Genomic DNA, 15,494 nt, shown 5'->3' on the forward strand with positions numbered 1-15,494 from the left:
ATTTTCTTTATCTACTCATCCGTTAATGGACATTTGGATCGTTTCCATTTCTGGCGATTATAAGTAATGCTGCTATGAACATTCATGTACAAGTCTTACCTCTTGCAAGTGACTTTAAAAAACTTTTGGTAGCCTGCACCAGCCGCTTATTTGATAGCAAATATGTGGCTAAACACAAATTTCCTCTCTCTTCTTCTGTTGGCCTCATACTTGCCCCAGTTGGCACCAAGATACTGTTGTTTTGGAGGGCATATGGGCAGCATCTTGAATATTGTGTGTCAACTTGATACCAACCACCCGCTTGGGTATGAGGTGCAAAGTTGGCTGATGGGAGAGGGTTCGCCAATGAAGCATGTATAGCAGTGCACCCCATTGTATGCTGAATGCCTGAAAGTTCTATGTAGAATGTAAGTGCCCCAAGGGAGGTAGGGCTCTTTCATTTATTCACCATCAAGAGAAAGAGCCTGGTTGAATGTCGCAGTTTGGCCCCAGAGCCGTTCTTTTGACTATTACAATATTTTATATATGCACATGCATATGCTCTTTATCTTTTTAAGATTTTATTTACTTTTAGAGAGAGGAGAAGGGAGGGACAAAAAGAGGGAGAGAAGCATCTGCATGAGAGAGAAACATCAATTGGTTGCCTCTCACACGCGCTCCGACCGGGGACTGAACTTGCAACTAAGGCACGTTCCCTGAAAGAATAGAACACAAAGGCCAATTGTACTTTTAAAGGATAATTCTGACAATTCAACTTCTCCTCTACTGGAGGGATACGACCTTTCAGTTTGTGGGACAATGCCCACCCACCTGAGCCACACCAGTCAGGGCAATACATGCACATATATTAATTCGGGGGATGGCTGGATGCATACACAGGTTTCAGCCATGGCTTATTTAGAAGCTCTAAGTGGCCCTGCATATCCCCTAGGCTACACTGGGTCCTGGCAGAGAGTTGTAACACCCTGCTGAGGTTAGGCCCCAGGGCAGCTCCCCCCTGCTTTGGCCATTGTGGTTAGGGAGGAGGTCAGGATGCAGGTAGAGCCCAGACTCTAAGGCCCAAACAAGGGCCACCGGCACCTCCTGGGCTCTTGGAGAGCCCGCAGTTGTGGACAGCGCCCTCTGCCCGGGCTGAGGCTAAGAGCCTGGTCCAGGCCACCGGCTTGAGAGGGAGCCCTTGCTTCCTTCCATTGTTTCAGCCAGGCACACCCAGTGCGTTCCTGCAGTGAGCTGAGGCCGGCCGGGAGAGTGAGGGAAGAGGCCGGCCGGTGCTGGGCCGGGTGGGAGAGGGGAAATGAGAGGGGAAGACGTGGTGTTTTTCCTTGTTTGTGTTTTGTATTAAAGAAAGCAAATAATGTCCTTTGAGAGAACCATTAAACAAAGCACATCCTAAAGCCACAGAGGCCCATTGTGGCTGCCTGGAGCCCGGAATTCATTCATGCCTTTTTGGCTGCATTGTTGGAGGCAAGATAGGGTGGGAGGGAGACACTATTATTAAAATATACTTTGAAATATGTCATTGCCTCCCCAGACTCAATAGGAGTCTAGGCTGAGTGTCTACAACACCAGGGCCCCTGTGTCCCCCCGAGCCTGTTGCCCTCTCGGTGCCCTCCATGCACAGCCAGAGCTGCCATTGTCCATCACACCCCTGCCCCCGCCTTGGTCAGGGGCTGAACCCTGAGCCCCCAGAGCCAGCAGAGCCTTCAGCTGTGGAGCCCAAATGCAGAGGCCTGCACATGCCCTCACCGTAGAGGGTCCGGGCTGCCAGCCCCACAGAGTGCCTGTCTCTGATTCATCATATGAGCTCTCTGGGCCTCAGTCTCCCTGTCTGTAGAGTGGGGGCTGGGCTTTAGGGACTCTGACCGACCGCTGTCCAGAACAGTAGGCTCCGTCACTTCCTCTCTCACCCTGGGCGTGCCCAGGCTTCCGTGGACTCTGAGTCAGCCTGCACCCAGGTGCCCCAGACTCACACCACACCAGACCTTCCTCCCAGACCCCAGACCTAGGTGCTCCACCCCCTGACCCCCAGCGTCCGTATGGATTGGCAGTGTTCTCCCCACATCCCACCAGAACACGCTTTTCTGCCGCGGAGAGGGAGGTGGTAAGAACAGAGCTGGCCGTCATCCCAGCTTCTGCAAGTAATCCTACCTGGGGCCTGGCATTGCTGGGATCTGCCCCCCGTTATAAACAGGGGGCCTCTCACTGGTCATGAAGTAAATGTATAAATGCTGTTGCCCTGCTGACAGTACAGAAAAGACCATCCTTAGGATTTCCCCCAGTTTAAAATTTTAAAAGGCATTTAGCTTTTGGCATGCTCCCTTAGCTGCTCCCTGGGAGGATTTTGTATAATACTGTGCAGGGGCCCTGGACTTGGATGAGGAGACCTGGGTTCTAGCATGTTCCCTGTATATGAGGCTCAGGGTTTGCAAGGGGCCTGAGTCTTCTTGGTCCTCTCGGCAGCTCAGAAAAGAAGATACTAACGTCCCTGTTGTGTGAGCAGCGTGCTGTTAGAGAAGTAACGTCTCAGTCGTGCAGCCCATGAATCCAGGATGGGGTCCCAGCTCTGTTGCAAACTCTACAAGTGCTCAAACCGCTCGTTCACCTCTCTGGGCCTGAGCATTCACATCTGTAATTTGAGTGACTGGATGGGACAAATGCTAAGGTCCCCTTTGGGTCCCTACTGCTTTTGATTCTGGATTTCCAGCATCATTGCCTGGTGGGAAATTCTTTCACTCGTGTAATTTCCATTTTTCAGTCTGGCTTTGGTGGTTAGAGTCTAGTCTTTCCAAATGCTCTGTTTCCTTTTGCCATAGATGTCATTATCGGTACTTCAGTCCCAGAAGTTCTTTCGCACTTTCAGAAGTTGCTAACGATGCCCCCTCCTCCCCCACACCCCAGGGCTACCACCCGATGCCCCACGAAGTGGAGATCGCGCACACGAAGAAGTTGTTCCGGAGGAGAAGGAATGACCGAAGGTAGGAGAGACTGCATCTCGAGCTTTGGGTTTTATTGTCCTCCGCCGACCATCGGTAGCTCCATTACTCCTGCCTGTGTTTTGCTCTTCCTGGTCACTGGCTGATACCTATGAGGCTGGCACAGGAGGCAGGTAACCGGTCAGGCAGTGACAGCTGTGCCTCTCTTGGTTGAGCCCCGGAATCGATGCTTTCAGGAGTCCGGGGCAGGTTTTGAAGTTCAGGGGGAGAAATGCTCATTCTACTGACCTTACAGCGACAGCAGCGGTCCAAGGGGCTGGGATGCAGCCAACGTGTGTTTTGAGACATGTCCTCCAGGAGGCCTCAGAAACACGATACCAAGGGTGTCTATCTTTCCTCCTGCCCAGTCGCTGGGAGTCGCCCCTGGCCCGTACTCCACTCTGCTGTGAAAGGTGACACACAGCTCAGCACCTGCGCATGCTCTCAGATGCCTGGAGAGCATTACACTAAAGCAGAAGCCAGGGTCTCCCTGGAGTTCAGGGCCCCGTATGATAGCGAGTGGCCAGTAAACGCACCGTGAGGCAGCCCTGGGTAGAAGTATGCAGCCGAGGCTGGGCTTCCTGGGAGGGCGTGCCCTTGTTTCCTTAAGGGCTTTGTGCCACGGAATGGACTCCAAGGTTTATTTCAAATGGAAAACCTCGGGTGCAGAATGTTTGCAGTGTGTGACCATTTGTGCAAAAGGAGTTGTTAGAGTATATTTTTTGCTAGAACATGCATAAATGATTTCTGAATGGAAATATAAAAAAGGGATGGGGGAGGGAGGGAGGGAGGGAGGCTGAGGAATTAAAATGAGGTGTTCCTCTAAGGAAGTTCTCTTTAGATAAAGGTGATGGCTTGTGGTTTTACCCATAGTGAACAGGGAATGTTCTTGGAGAGCCAAGAAACAGCCCAGCTGACAATGTTGCTCAGAAAGCTAGAAGTGCCCCTTCTCGTGCATGTCCTTGAGATCAGAACTGTGGCTGACCCAGGTCCCAGATCCTGCCCTGCGAACTCGGGCCCTGAATGAGGGGTGTGGGGTGGTGGCCAACCAGCTCGGGGTGGGTGGAGGACCAGGCACTCGAATGCCTCATCGTCAGCTGGTGGGTTTAGCAGGTCTGAAACGGAGAACCGTGAATGCACAGGTTGCTGGGACGAGGGCAGTCCTGGCTTAGAAATCAGAACCACTGGGCACTTTTATGCAGCAGCATGAAAAGGGGAAACTGAGCCAGGAGAGCTGGAGAAGCCCTGTCCCTGGCTGTTGCTCTGTATGTGCTACATTTTTGCTGTACAGCTTCACAGAGGCTAGTTCCTGGCGTCTGGGGTGCTGGCAGGTAGAAGATGTAGGGAGCACTCCCTAAAGGGGGAGTGGGGTTCACAGGGCACTGGGGAGGTGTTGCAGAGTGCAGAGGCTTAGCGTCCTTCCTCCCCTGCCCTGTGGGCCCCAGAGTGCGTGTCTGGAGGTGTGGGGAGGCCCCAAGCTTCCGAATAAGAGGCCACCTTCTGACCTGCTTCCCCGGGCCCGGCATCCAGGTCCCCGCCCCCACGTCCACATGGCTGCCTGGCTCGGCAGGAGTCCCCTGGACAGTGGCAGGCCTCCGGAAAGCAGCAGCGTGACCCAGCAATGTAGGAAGAGGAGCGTGACTTGCAGGCACTGGGAAGCTGCCCTTCCGCTGGGCCGCTCTCAGACTAACAAAACGCCCGGGTTAGGTCAGCGCACCTCGCAAAGGATGTGGACCTGGGACAGAGTCCAAAGCCAGGCAATAAAGATGATTAAAGGGATGGAAAGTATGTCCTGCAAGGAGAGGCTGATGGACGGGGCCAGGGACGAGGAGGCTGCAGGGGAGGGACTCCATGCCGGAAAACCTGCGAGAGGCTCCTGCGGAGGGCTGAGGAACGGCCGCCTCCACAGCCACAGGCCCCCACACCTGAGGAAGTCTGCGAAATGGAAGGGGAGCACACACGGCTGGACCGAAGACAGGCTCGAGGAACAAACATTTTGACCATTGGAAGTCAGATTCTGCAGTTTGGGCCGAGAAACAGACCCCCATTGAACAAGCTGTGCGGGCAGGTCAGGCGCTCCCATCGTGATTCGCACTCTGGAATGCAGTACCATCCGTCAGCCAGGCAGCTTCAGGACCTCATTGCCTGGAAGCAGGAAGCCAACCCCAGAGGCCGCCTGAGTCTCTCTTGTTAGAGCGTGTGACTCTGCCAGTGGAGGGACAGCTGCAGAATATTATCAGGTGGACCCTAACCTTCCCAGCCGATGATGTATAGTCATGGCCTTGCTAAGCCCCAAACCTTTGTTTGACCTTGATAGCTAATGCTTTTGTATAAGAGATTAACTTTCCTAGTATTGGGGGCTTAAACCACACCAAGAGGCGTGCATTCCCCAGGTGGCACAGGGAGAAGTGACCAGAATCAGGTTTGGTGGCCAAAGGGCACAGCCAGCATCTGTGTCACACCTCTGATCGCTCCCTCTGTTGTGGGAGAGAACAGGTACTGGTTCCCCACTTAACAGATGGCATAACTGAGGCCAGAAATGTTAGCTAAGGAGAGGCAGAGCTGAACTTACCTTTACAGACTCCAAGTGTCTTTCCCTTTCAACTCTACAACCTCAAGTGGACATTTGACCCAGAGAAGGCCAAGAGCAGGCAGCTGGGAGATAGACAATTGGGGTGTGGCTGCAATGTCACATGAAGAGAAAGGGCCCGCTCTATCCCTGTGGCGTCTCTGTGGCTCTCCTTGGAATGCCTCCAGGGGACTGGCCTACCATCTCCCTGCAAAGTAACTGGATCTGTGTCCGATAGCGGCAAGCTCCCCACAGCACGGGCAGGTGGCTGAACCTGAGCTCCCGCGATACTCCGCAGCCTGGGGCAGGGATGCGCAGACGAGGCTCTAGAGCCCTCGTCCTCCTGCCACTCCGCGTTCTCTCTTGAGTTCAGGGTGGACTCCCAAGGTGTCTAGGACCGCCCTTACTGTGTTCTTTTCCAGCTGTTGAAGTTTGAGGCATATGCTGTGGAATTAGACATTGAATGTGAACCCTACCTCCGCCACTTTGATCTGGGCAAATTACTTCGTCCCTTGAAAACTCTGTTCTGTCCTCTGTTAACGGCTGTAGTCATTGGGAGGCTTAAATGAGCTAATCCTTGCAAAGTACCTGGAAACGGTCTTAGCACCAGCTCACTCCTTGAATCAGGGTAGTTCGAGGCCCTTAGGAAACACGGTAAGGGGAGAGTGGGGTGAAGATGTCTGCAGTCTGGTGTGGGCTGTCACCTCGTGGTCCCCAGACGGGCAGGGTTTTTGCTTGTGAGCCCAGGGAGCTTGGCCTGGTATCCCCTCCAAGGCACCCAAGATCATCCTTCCTTCTCCTGGATCAACTTTTAAAGCCCTGCCCCCACTGGCAGGGCCGGTAGGGAAGGCGGGCCCTCTGCTCCGCAGCCCCCACGTCGGAGGGCTCTGCGATTAACACTGAGTGTGGATGTCGTCTCCTCCTTGCCAGAAAAAGGTAAAGCTCGTAACCAGTGCAAAATTGTTCTCCTTTTCTTAAAACTTGAACAACTGGTAACTAGTTGTTTATTTGGGGAAACTAGTCAAAGACGTCTGCTGATTTCAGACAGAAGTATGCACTTCATAATGTCAGTGTACTAAAGGAGTATTTCATGCATTCCTCAAAGAGCAACATGCCCCCGGGCGCTCTGCCCCATTTGACTTGGTGACCTCCTGGCTGGAAGGGGGGCCACTAAGGTCTGTGTCCCGCCTCAAGCTGCCCTCCCTCAGGATGCAGGACAGAGGCGCAGCCTCCGAACAGGGCTGGGTCCTGGCCAACCTGCTCGTCCGCTGCCAGCGGTGACCTCGAGCGAGCGAGCGCTCACCTCCTCCGGTGTGGGGATTTTCTCTACGCCTGCCCAGCCCCACCCCAGCAGCACCTGACAAGATGAGCAAACTAAGGCGATGAATGATTGTCTGTCTAGAGTCTGTTCCTGGGAAGCTGACCCTGGGAGGGAGATTAACCGGCAGGACACCGGCGGAGGGGTGCCCTTGGGATCGGTAGCATCGGCAGGAAGGGTGGTCCCGTAGGAGCAGGGTGCCCAGAGAAGTGCCAGCCAACCCCAGCTCTCCTGGCAGTTCTGTAGGGCCATATGCTGGATGATTTGGCGTGAGCTGATCCTCCAGCAGCACGATTGACCATGTTGTGGCTCGGTGTCTTCTTAATTATAAAACCAAATAAGGATCTTGTCCCTCTTTCCCTTCCTCTGTCAACATGCGCCCAAACCTTCCTTGGGTGCCAGACTCTTTCTCTGGGGACAAAATTAGTGTCAGCCATCAGATTTGATTTTGCAAGCTCTTTGTGACATCATCTAGGTCACTGATAAAAAACAAACAGGATATCTGCACTCTAAATACAAAAACATAATTTCAGAATTGTCATTAACCCTTATTAAGCCCATTCCTTGACACCCCTGACAACTGTACCCCATGCTTTGATGGCTGTCACTGGTTTCAGGAGACCCCTCTTTCTGTTCTGGGAACCACTTTATCCCTCCTTCTCTTTTCCTCTGGGCTTGTGGGCAGGAAGGGCCCTGGGGGTGCCCACTGCCTCCTTAAACCCCATCTCTAACTCACGGTAGCTTCCTGGCGCCTGCTATTCCCTCACCACCTCAGATTACGTCTCCACGGGAGTCCCTCATCCTGGGACAATGACCAAGTCCCAGATCTTGCCCACCAGGAGCTGAGCAGGAACTTACCCAGTTCAGAGCTCTGGGTCTCTGTCAGCCCTTGCACGTGAGTTGTTCACGCAGCCCTTTCGGAAGTACAGTCAGTCCTCATTATTCATGGATTCCACATCAGCAAATCTGCTCACCCTCTAAAATTTATGTGTAACCCTAAATCTACTCACAGTGCTTTCGTGGCCATTCACGGACGTGCACCGAGTGGTGAAATATTTCAGTCGCCCGATACCCACGCTCCCAGCTGAGGCTGAACAGGAGCCGGCCTGCCTTCTGGCTTCAGTTCTCATCCTGTGTGCACAAGCGTCCTTTCCGTGATCTGTGCAGTGCCATGTTTTTCGCATTTATGTGCTTTCCATTGGTGAATTTGCTGTTTAAAATGACACCCAAGTGTAGTGCTGAAGTGTTGTCTAGTGCTTCTAAGCGCCAGGAGGCTGTGATGCGCCCTACGGAGAAAATGCATGCGCGAGATAAGCTTCATTCAGGCCTGCGTTACAGTGCTGTTGGCCATGAGTTCAATCTTGATACAGTGAATCAACAGTGTATATTAAATAAGGTGTCTTTAAACAGAAACACACCTGAAACAGGTTACTATTGATCAGTTGGAAAAAATGTGAGCGGAGGCTCACAGGAACCTAACCCTGTATTTTCCCTGGGACCCATGGTTGCCGTGGCCACTACTTCAGTGTTTTCGGGTCTTTGTGGAACACACCTACTGGGAGTAACCAAGACTGACTGTGTTTGCTCTTTAAAACAGAGAGAGATGCCGAAGCTAAAGGAACGGGTTGTGAGTGATGGGGTTTCAGGCCTGAGTGATGCTTGTGTGCCGGTAGCAGAAATGCAGGGGAAGGGAGGAGGAAGCAGGAGACCTTGCCTCCGCAGGTTGTCGCCTGGCTTGGGTTTCACTGAGGGGCCTGCTGCTTCCTCGACCCCATCCTGGGGTGGCACCGTCCTGAAGCCACCCAGACTGCGCGGCCCTGCAGTGGCCATCCCTGCCATCCTGTCAGCAGGAGCCCGGGGACAGTGAGACAGACCCACGCGCCCATGGCCCACAGTTTGCCTTTGTATCCCAGCAAGGAAATTGCCCTCATTAAGTCCCTGCTAAAGATAGATAAGAAAATGGGACAGGCAAACCCCCACCTGGCAGGCAGCCCTGTCAGATTCTAAGCAAAATGAGTCAGAGAGGAATTATTTTTAGGCTCCCTCTCCTCCTCCCCCACGCCCACCCCAAGTGGGCTGTCTTGGAAAGAAGAGCAGCTCATGTCTTGAAGGTCCGGGTTTGAGTGATGGGCAGGCCCTATTGCACCTGGAGAAAACCCCAGGCTTCAAGCAAATCCTGATGGCCAGACCCCCCCTCAGGGCGGGGCCCACCTTGCCCACCGCTCCTGGGCAGGACGGATGCCGCAAGGGCCCCGCCCAGGGTAGCCCGTGGCTCACCGGTTCCCGCCCCTCTTTCCTGGCAGGTGCTTTGTGCTCAGGACCTGCTCTCAGCATCGCACTTTGTGGGGAAGCAAACAAGGTCCTAGAGTCCCTCTCCCAGGGAAGGACCTGCACGTCCCTTACCCAGGACCCACATCCATATGGGGGTCCTTTTGTTCATTTGGGCTGGGGACCTCGTCTGTGCCCGCCGCTGGGAAGTGGAGCATTGCTCTTCTCTCTTTGCCCTCTTCCCCTTTTTCCAGCTGTCAGAACTCATTTAGATCCCATAAACCCTAGATGGCAAAGGAGGACAGCCTGGAGGCAGGGTAGCAGACTGCGGAAGAGGCGGGCGGCGCAGGCCCAGTCGCCAGGAGAACGGGAGGGGTGCTGTCCACCGGCTCTGGGCCAGGACCCGAGGAACCAGCCTCCCGAGTTGGTTTAATTTCTCCTCCTTCAGGGCTTCGTCTCTTCTCCTAATACGCTAAGCATTCAGAGGTCCGCCCTACACGTTCACCCCCAGCCCTTCCTCCCTTGCAGGAGCGGATAGAAACAGGCAACTGTGGCGCCACCCTCACTGGGGGCAGGGTGTGTGGTGGGCAGCCTGGGACCAGCTCCTCCCTCACCAGTCAGCAGGTCTTGAGAAAAAAAGGACTCTCGCCCATTCTTCTTAATGTCCCCAAGGACTTGGATGTGCAGCCTGCAGGGTGGCTGGGAGATGACGTGCAATGGCAGGTGCACGAGAAGTTCCAGCCTCGTGCCCAGCTCTGAGTTCAGAGACATGAGTCCCCTCTTCTTTCTGACGTTTGCTCCTGGGACCCTGGTGCCCAGGGCAGTGTGCAGGGACAGGGAGGGCGTGAGATCAGCAGTTGTCACTGTAGGTTTTCATCTGTGTGCTGTGGTCCAGGGTAATTCCCTTACACTTTTGGAGCCCATGGTTTTCTCAGATATAAAATAGGGTTCCTGATTCTAGCTCTCAGATGTATTAGGGAGAGTGCAGGGTTAAAGACAAAAAAACAAACAAAACACCCACTGCCCAGGAATGTTCCATTCCTTCCCTGTGGACTGAGGAAGACAGAATGCGGGACAGTCCGGAGGCCAGTGGGGCCTTCATTGCAAATAACCGGTGCCCGTGTGTCTTCAGTCCAGCCTATGCACTCTCTTCAGAAAGTTCTAGAAAGCTGGACCATGTCTGCTGTTCCTGTATATATCTTTTAAGACCAAATCGCATCCAGTGTGCACCCTGGGCACCCAACTGTGCCTGGCTGAGCCCTATGCTCCCAGCATCCTGGCTGCCTGCGCTGGGACACTGCCTTACTCATAGCACGGGCTGTGCGTCCCATCCGTCCCAGGGCCCCAGTCCCCTGGGCAAGCCCAGCCCACCTCCGTGCCACCTGGTAGTCACTCAGCGATTTAACAAGCACTTCTGTGGTAAAGACACACTGAACCCTTTACGAGTGTCAGCTCGTAGGGTCTTTCCAACAACCCTGGCAAGGAGGCACTGTTTTTTCCCATTTCACAGGTGAGGAAACTAACTTGCCCAGAGAACTGAAGTAGCCTGCCTAAAGTTCAGAGCTGGGAAAGAGCTGGGCCTGGGTCTCGCCTCAGAGCCTGTGCCCCTACCCAGTTTTCTGCTGGAAAACTTCCCTTAGTCCCTTCTTCAGCACACGTGGCCTCCCTCTTCTGCGTCCCTCGCTGCCTTCTCCATACACCCCCTGATTAACTCATGCACTGGGTGATGAAGGCAGGGTGGGGGATGCTGTTTTCAGGTGGATTAAGGCGGAACAGCGCGTGATTCAATAGAAGGAACAAACCGTGAGTTTTCAGGCAAGGCCCACCAGACAGGATTGCTCTCCCTTTGCCTTCTGCACCCCTGCACCAAGTCGGTCATGCCTGGAGATCCCCGGTCCGGATGAGTCACGCGGGGACACAGTTAGGCAGTCCCTGCAACAGTCCAGAGATTTCCCAGGTTTGTGGGGGCCAACCCAGCGAGAGGAAGGATGCCATGAGTTCCAGGACGACAGGCAGCTCTCAGGGGAGGGCGGCCTAGCCAGGGGAGCTTCCTCCAGCTGCCGGCGCCCCCAGTCCCAGGAGGCTGGGCCCAGAACAGGCAGCTGCCCGCCACCGCCCCAGGCTCCCCAGCAGGCACAGGAGCTCAGGTTTTAAAAATACCAAGGAGCCTTCCTGCCTGAGTCAGCATTTACCCTGAACTCTCTGAGAGTTATTTCTGAGTCTGCCAGTAATTTAAGTTTAGCCATTTCTTCCAATGCCTGTGTTTTGGGGAAGCCAAGGTGGCCTCTATTATGGTTTGGAGTATTTTGGGAGGCCCTGGTTTCCAGAAGTGATGCAGGGGCTCAATTAGGCAAGACAGCAGCAAACAGAATTAAAATTACTCAAGGAGTCAGGACTTTGGGTCCCAGGGGCGATGCCTGGGCTTAGCACCCATGAGGGAAGTTAAGACCAAAGCACCCCCTGGTGCCTGGCGGTCATCTCTCAGGGGGCGGTTTACGTCATTGCCTTCGTCTGTCTGAGCGCCTAAAGACATCTCAGTGCCCTTCAAAGTGCAGAATGGATGGAACTGCCAGCTCTTTCCAGGTAGGCCTGGACAGATAGACGGAGAGACAGACAGAGAGACAGCCAGCCCGAGCACCCACAGTGGGCAGGCTCACACAGGTAAACATTCAAGCTTCCCAGCTATTCATGGGAGCTTAAAACATGCAGTCCCCCGCACATCACATTGCAGAGGTTTGGGGAGGAATTATTAGACAGCACGTAGCCTTTCGAAGAGAACTTCAGAGCCCCCTCCCACCACCAGCCCTGCCTGCCCTCGCCCCGCCTCCCCGACAGGCCTGCCCAGCCTGCCTTCCCCCGCCCGCGTCCTGTCCTTGCTCACTGTGCTCCCAGACCCCCATCTCTTGGTTCCTTGGACAGCAGGGCTCACTCCTGGTGTCCGGGCTCACTCCTGGTCGCAGGTGGCTGGGCCCTTCCTCACCTGATTCTTACCCTTGGGGCTCCTTCTCACTTACAGATCCGCCTGCCTTGCCCTTCACTGTTGAAGCTCTTTTTAGCCCTCCCTTGGTCTTCCCTGCCTTCCCCGCAGCCGCTGGGGTGTGTCTGGCCTGGCAGGGCCTGTGAGAGCTCTCCCCGCCATGCTCGAGTTCCCTGGCCCTCCTGGAACAGGTGCAGCAGCTGAGGGACTTGGGGGTGGGGGGGGGGCCGCGAGTGTGAGGGACACTCGTGTGTGGCAGGACGAGCCCCCCTACCCTGCGTCCTCTGTGCAGGTGAGCAGTCGAGTGCAGAACAAAGGCAGCCGCCCGAGCAGCGCTGCCGCCGGTGCAGCCCTCCCTCAGGAATATGGCTGCCCTTGAGTCGTCTTCGGGGGAGGCGTCCGTGGACAGAGAATCGGTTCAGGCTTTCCGTTTGTCAGGACTGACACTGAACTCAGAAAAGACATGGGCGAACTAAAAACAAAGATGAGAAATGTTTTTACGGAAGTAAAAATAAAGGAGCCGTGTGCATGTTTGCTCTGGCGGCCCAGTGGCCACAGCAAACACACGGTCCTAACTGGCTGGGTGCGCCAGGGAGCAGATGGCCTGACCTGGCACCCGAGCAGGAAACCCAGTGCCACAGAACCGAGAGCTGTAGCCGTGGCTCAGGGAGGCTGGGCGGGACGGGGTGGCACAGGGAGAGGGCAGGATTCTGACTTTGCCCCCATGTTCCAGAAGGCTGGAGGTGCTAGGTCAGGAGCAGGCTAGAGAAGGTGGGCGGTAGGGCCTCTCTAGGCAGGGTCCACAGAGGCCAGCTCCCGTGGCCCCACCTCGCGTACAATTTTGGTCCCCCTGCCCTCAGGGCAGCAGCGATGTCTTGGGCACCATTTTCTAGCTAGAGAGAGAGAGAGAGAGAAAGAGAAAGAGAAAGAAATACAAGATTGTTAAATTTATTTTGAGTGAGGGGAGAAAGGAAGGAGAAAGAGAGGGAGAGGAACATCAATCCGTTGCCTCTCATACACACCCTGACCAAGGACCAAACCAGCAACCTTTTGCTTTGCAGTACAGCACCAACCAACTGAGCCGCACCGGCCAGGGCTCTGGTATATTTTTACGGTGGTGCTCACTCTGCCCACAACTGGGGAAAACCATCACTGCCTCCTCACCCACGTGACCTCCCACTGCTCTCAGGCAGCGCCCTGTGTGCCCAGATTTACCACTCTTGCATCCCATCTCATCACCTGGGGTGTCAGTTACCATCCCGGGAAACCCAGGGCAGGCAGCGTGCTTTCCCAGCAGACTCTGCAGTGATCGCTCAGAGTTAAGAGAAGGAGCCAGTGCTGACAGTTTCCGGCACATGGAGAAGCCAGTGCGTGCTGGGGGTTGAGAGGGAGGGTGGATGGATTGCATTTTGTGAAGGCAGGATTTTTAGTTCCTAAAAACCTAAAACCATCCCACTGTAGGCAACCATCCTTTCTGCTTTTACCTTCGTTTTCTAGAAGTCACACAACCTGAGGCAGCGCAGGGCCCTGGTTCCAGCCAGATGCGTTGGTGGTCCCTTGAGTGCGCTCTCTCTGCAGAGTTGGTTGGGGTCTCCTGGCTAGCTGTGCAGCCTCAAAGCCGTGACTTCGCCTCTCTGGGGCATGTTTCTCATCTGTAAATGAGGAAACCTACCTCCTAAGACTGTTTTGCCATTCAAATGAATTAATGCTCCGAGAGCAGGTAAAATGCCAAGGGCCACGCCAACATGAGGACTCGTCTCACCTGTATTTGTGTTTGTAGTATATTCAGGTGTCTGTGTTTATAGTTGTGTGTGTGTGTGTGAGAGAGAGAGAGAGACAGACAGACAGACAGACAGACTGCTTTAGGGACTTTCTGGTAGCATTTCCAATGTTAGGTTGCTGGAAATGGAGCTTGGCCTGGATCTTTGTATTGGTTATCTATGCTGCGTAACACATTACTTCAAAACTTAGAGCTTAACACAACAAACATGTATCATCTCGCATAGTTTCTGAGGGTCCGGAATCCAGGAGCCGCCTTACTGGGTGGTTCTGACTCAGGGTCTCTCCTGAGATTGTGTTTAAGCTGTTGGCCAGGGCTCTGGTCACCTGAAGGCTCAGCTAGGGTGGAGGATCTGCTTCCGAGCTCACTAATAAGGTTGTTGGCAGGTGTCAGTTCCTCACTAGTTTTTGGTCACCAGGTGGACCTCTTCATAAGGCTACTTATGACATAGCAGCTGGCTTCTCCCAGAGTACGAGCTGAGAGAAAGACAGAAGGCGGGCAAGGTGGTCAGACACCAAGATAGAAGATGCAGTATTTTTTATGGCCTAATCTTCGCAGTGATATTCTCTCACTTCTGCCATATTCTGTTGGTCACAGAGACTAACCTGGTACAGTGTAGAAGGGGGCTACACAAGGATGTGAATCCCAGCAGACCAGAACCATTGGGGTCATCTTCGAGGCTAGCTATCATTGCCCACCCTCTTGCCCCCAAAAATGCATAGTCCTCCTACATGCAAAATATACTCGTCCCTCCTAATGCTTCATTTGATTATAGCATCAGCTCAGAGTCTAGAATATTACCATCTATGCCATGTTTAGTTATGCACAAGGCTCGCTGGGTGCAAGTCCTTACGTACAGCTCTGGAAGTATAGCTCCTTCCTGATCTCTGGGCTCGCCCCTCTCCCCACATATCAACCTACAGCTGTGGGACAAGCATAGGGTAACTGTCGTAGATGCCCCTATTCAAGAAGGAGGGATACAAAAAGCATACAGGAGCCATTGGTCCATAGCAGTTCTGAAATCTAGCCAAGCAAATGTTAGGAGTTACTCCACATTGGTCTCGGCACCTCTGTCTACCCTCGGGGTCTCTCATGAGATTGCAGCCCTGTCATTGGCCCCATGAATGCTCTGGGCTCTTGGTTTTGCTTCCAAGTCATTCTTCCTTTTCTGTGAAAGGTAGCGTGTGTATGCAGCTGAGTCATTTTCTTAGTTAGTTCCCTGCCAGTAGAATTTTGGAGGTCTAATAGCATATTTTCGTTTTATATGGTCTCTGCCCCTTCCAGCCCGAGTTGTCAATGTTTCTGCTGATGTAATTCTTTGAAAAAGTATATGGATCTTCTGTGAATTCCTTTTGGATCAACTTTACTAAAGAAAGGCCCAACCCCAAATCTCTTTAAGACCATCTCCTCCACTTTGGGTTCTGCTGAAGAACAATGCTCTTAAGGTTCTTTGAAGCTCTGTTGTTTGATTGAAAAGATCTGAAAGTCACACAATTAAAATCTTAGAGCTTTTTGTCCAACTGAACAGTCCTCTGAGACACCACCTTTGATCTTTCAAAGGACTGAAATCTTAACAAAAGATTTCATAATCACACCCTCAGCCTCATCTT

General features: G+C 53.6%; 1 protein-coding gene across 5 annotated transcripts in view; it reads left to right on the top strand.

Annotated features, from left to right (window-relative positions):
- The window catches only part of CTIF (cap binding complex dependent translation initiation factor), a 251,769-nt gene that overhangs the window by 123,965 nt on the left and 112,310 nt on the right, over positions 1-15,494 (top strand). For all 5 annotated transcript variants that reach the window (XM_054583614.1, XM_054583615.1, XM_054583611.1 and 2 more), the window contains exon 7: positions 2,899-2,975. In XM_054583614.1, coding sequence (XP_054439589.1) covers positions 2,899-2,975 — 77 coding nt within the window. The remainder of the gene's footprint in view (positions 1-2,898; positions 2,976-15,494) is intronic.

This window comes from Pteronotus mesoamericanus, unplaced genomic scaffold (genome assembly GCF_021234165.1).
Source record: "Pteronotus mesoamericanus isolate MK-2021 breed Mesoamerican mustached bat unplaced genomic scaffold, CSHL_Meso_final contig_74, whole genome shotgun sequence".
NCBI classification, from domain to species: domain Eukaryota; kingdom Metazoa; phylum Chordata; class Mammalia; order Chiroptera; family Mormoopidae; genus Pteronotus; species Pteronotus mesoamericanus.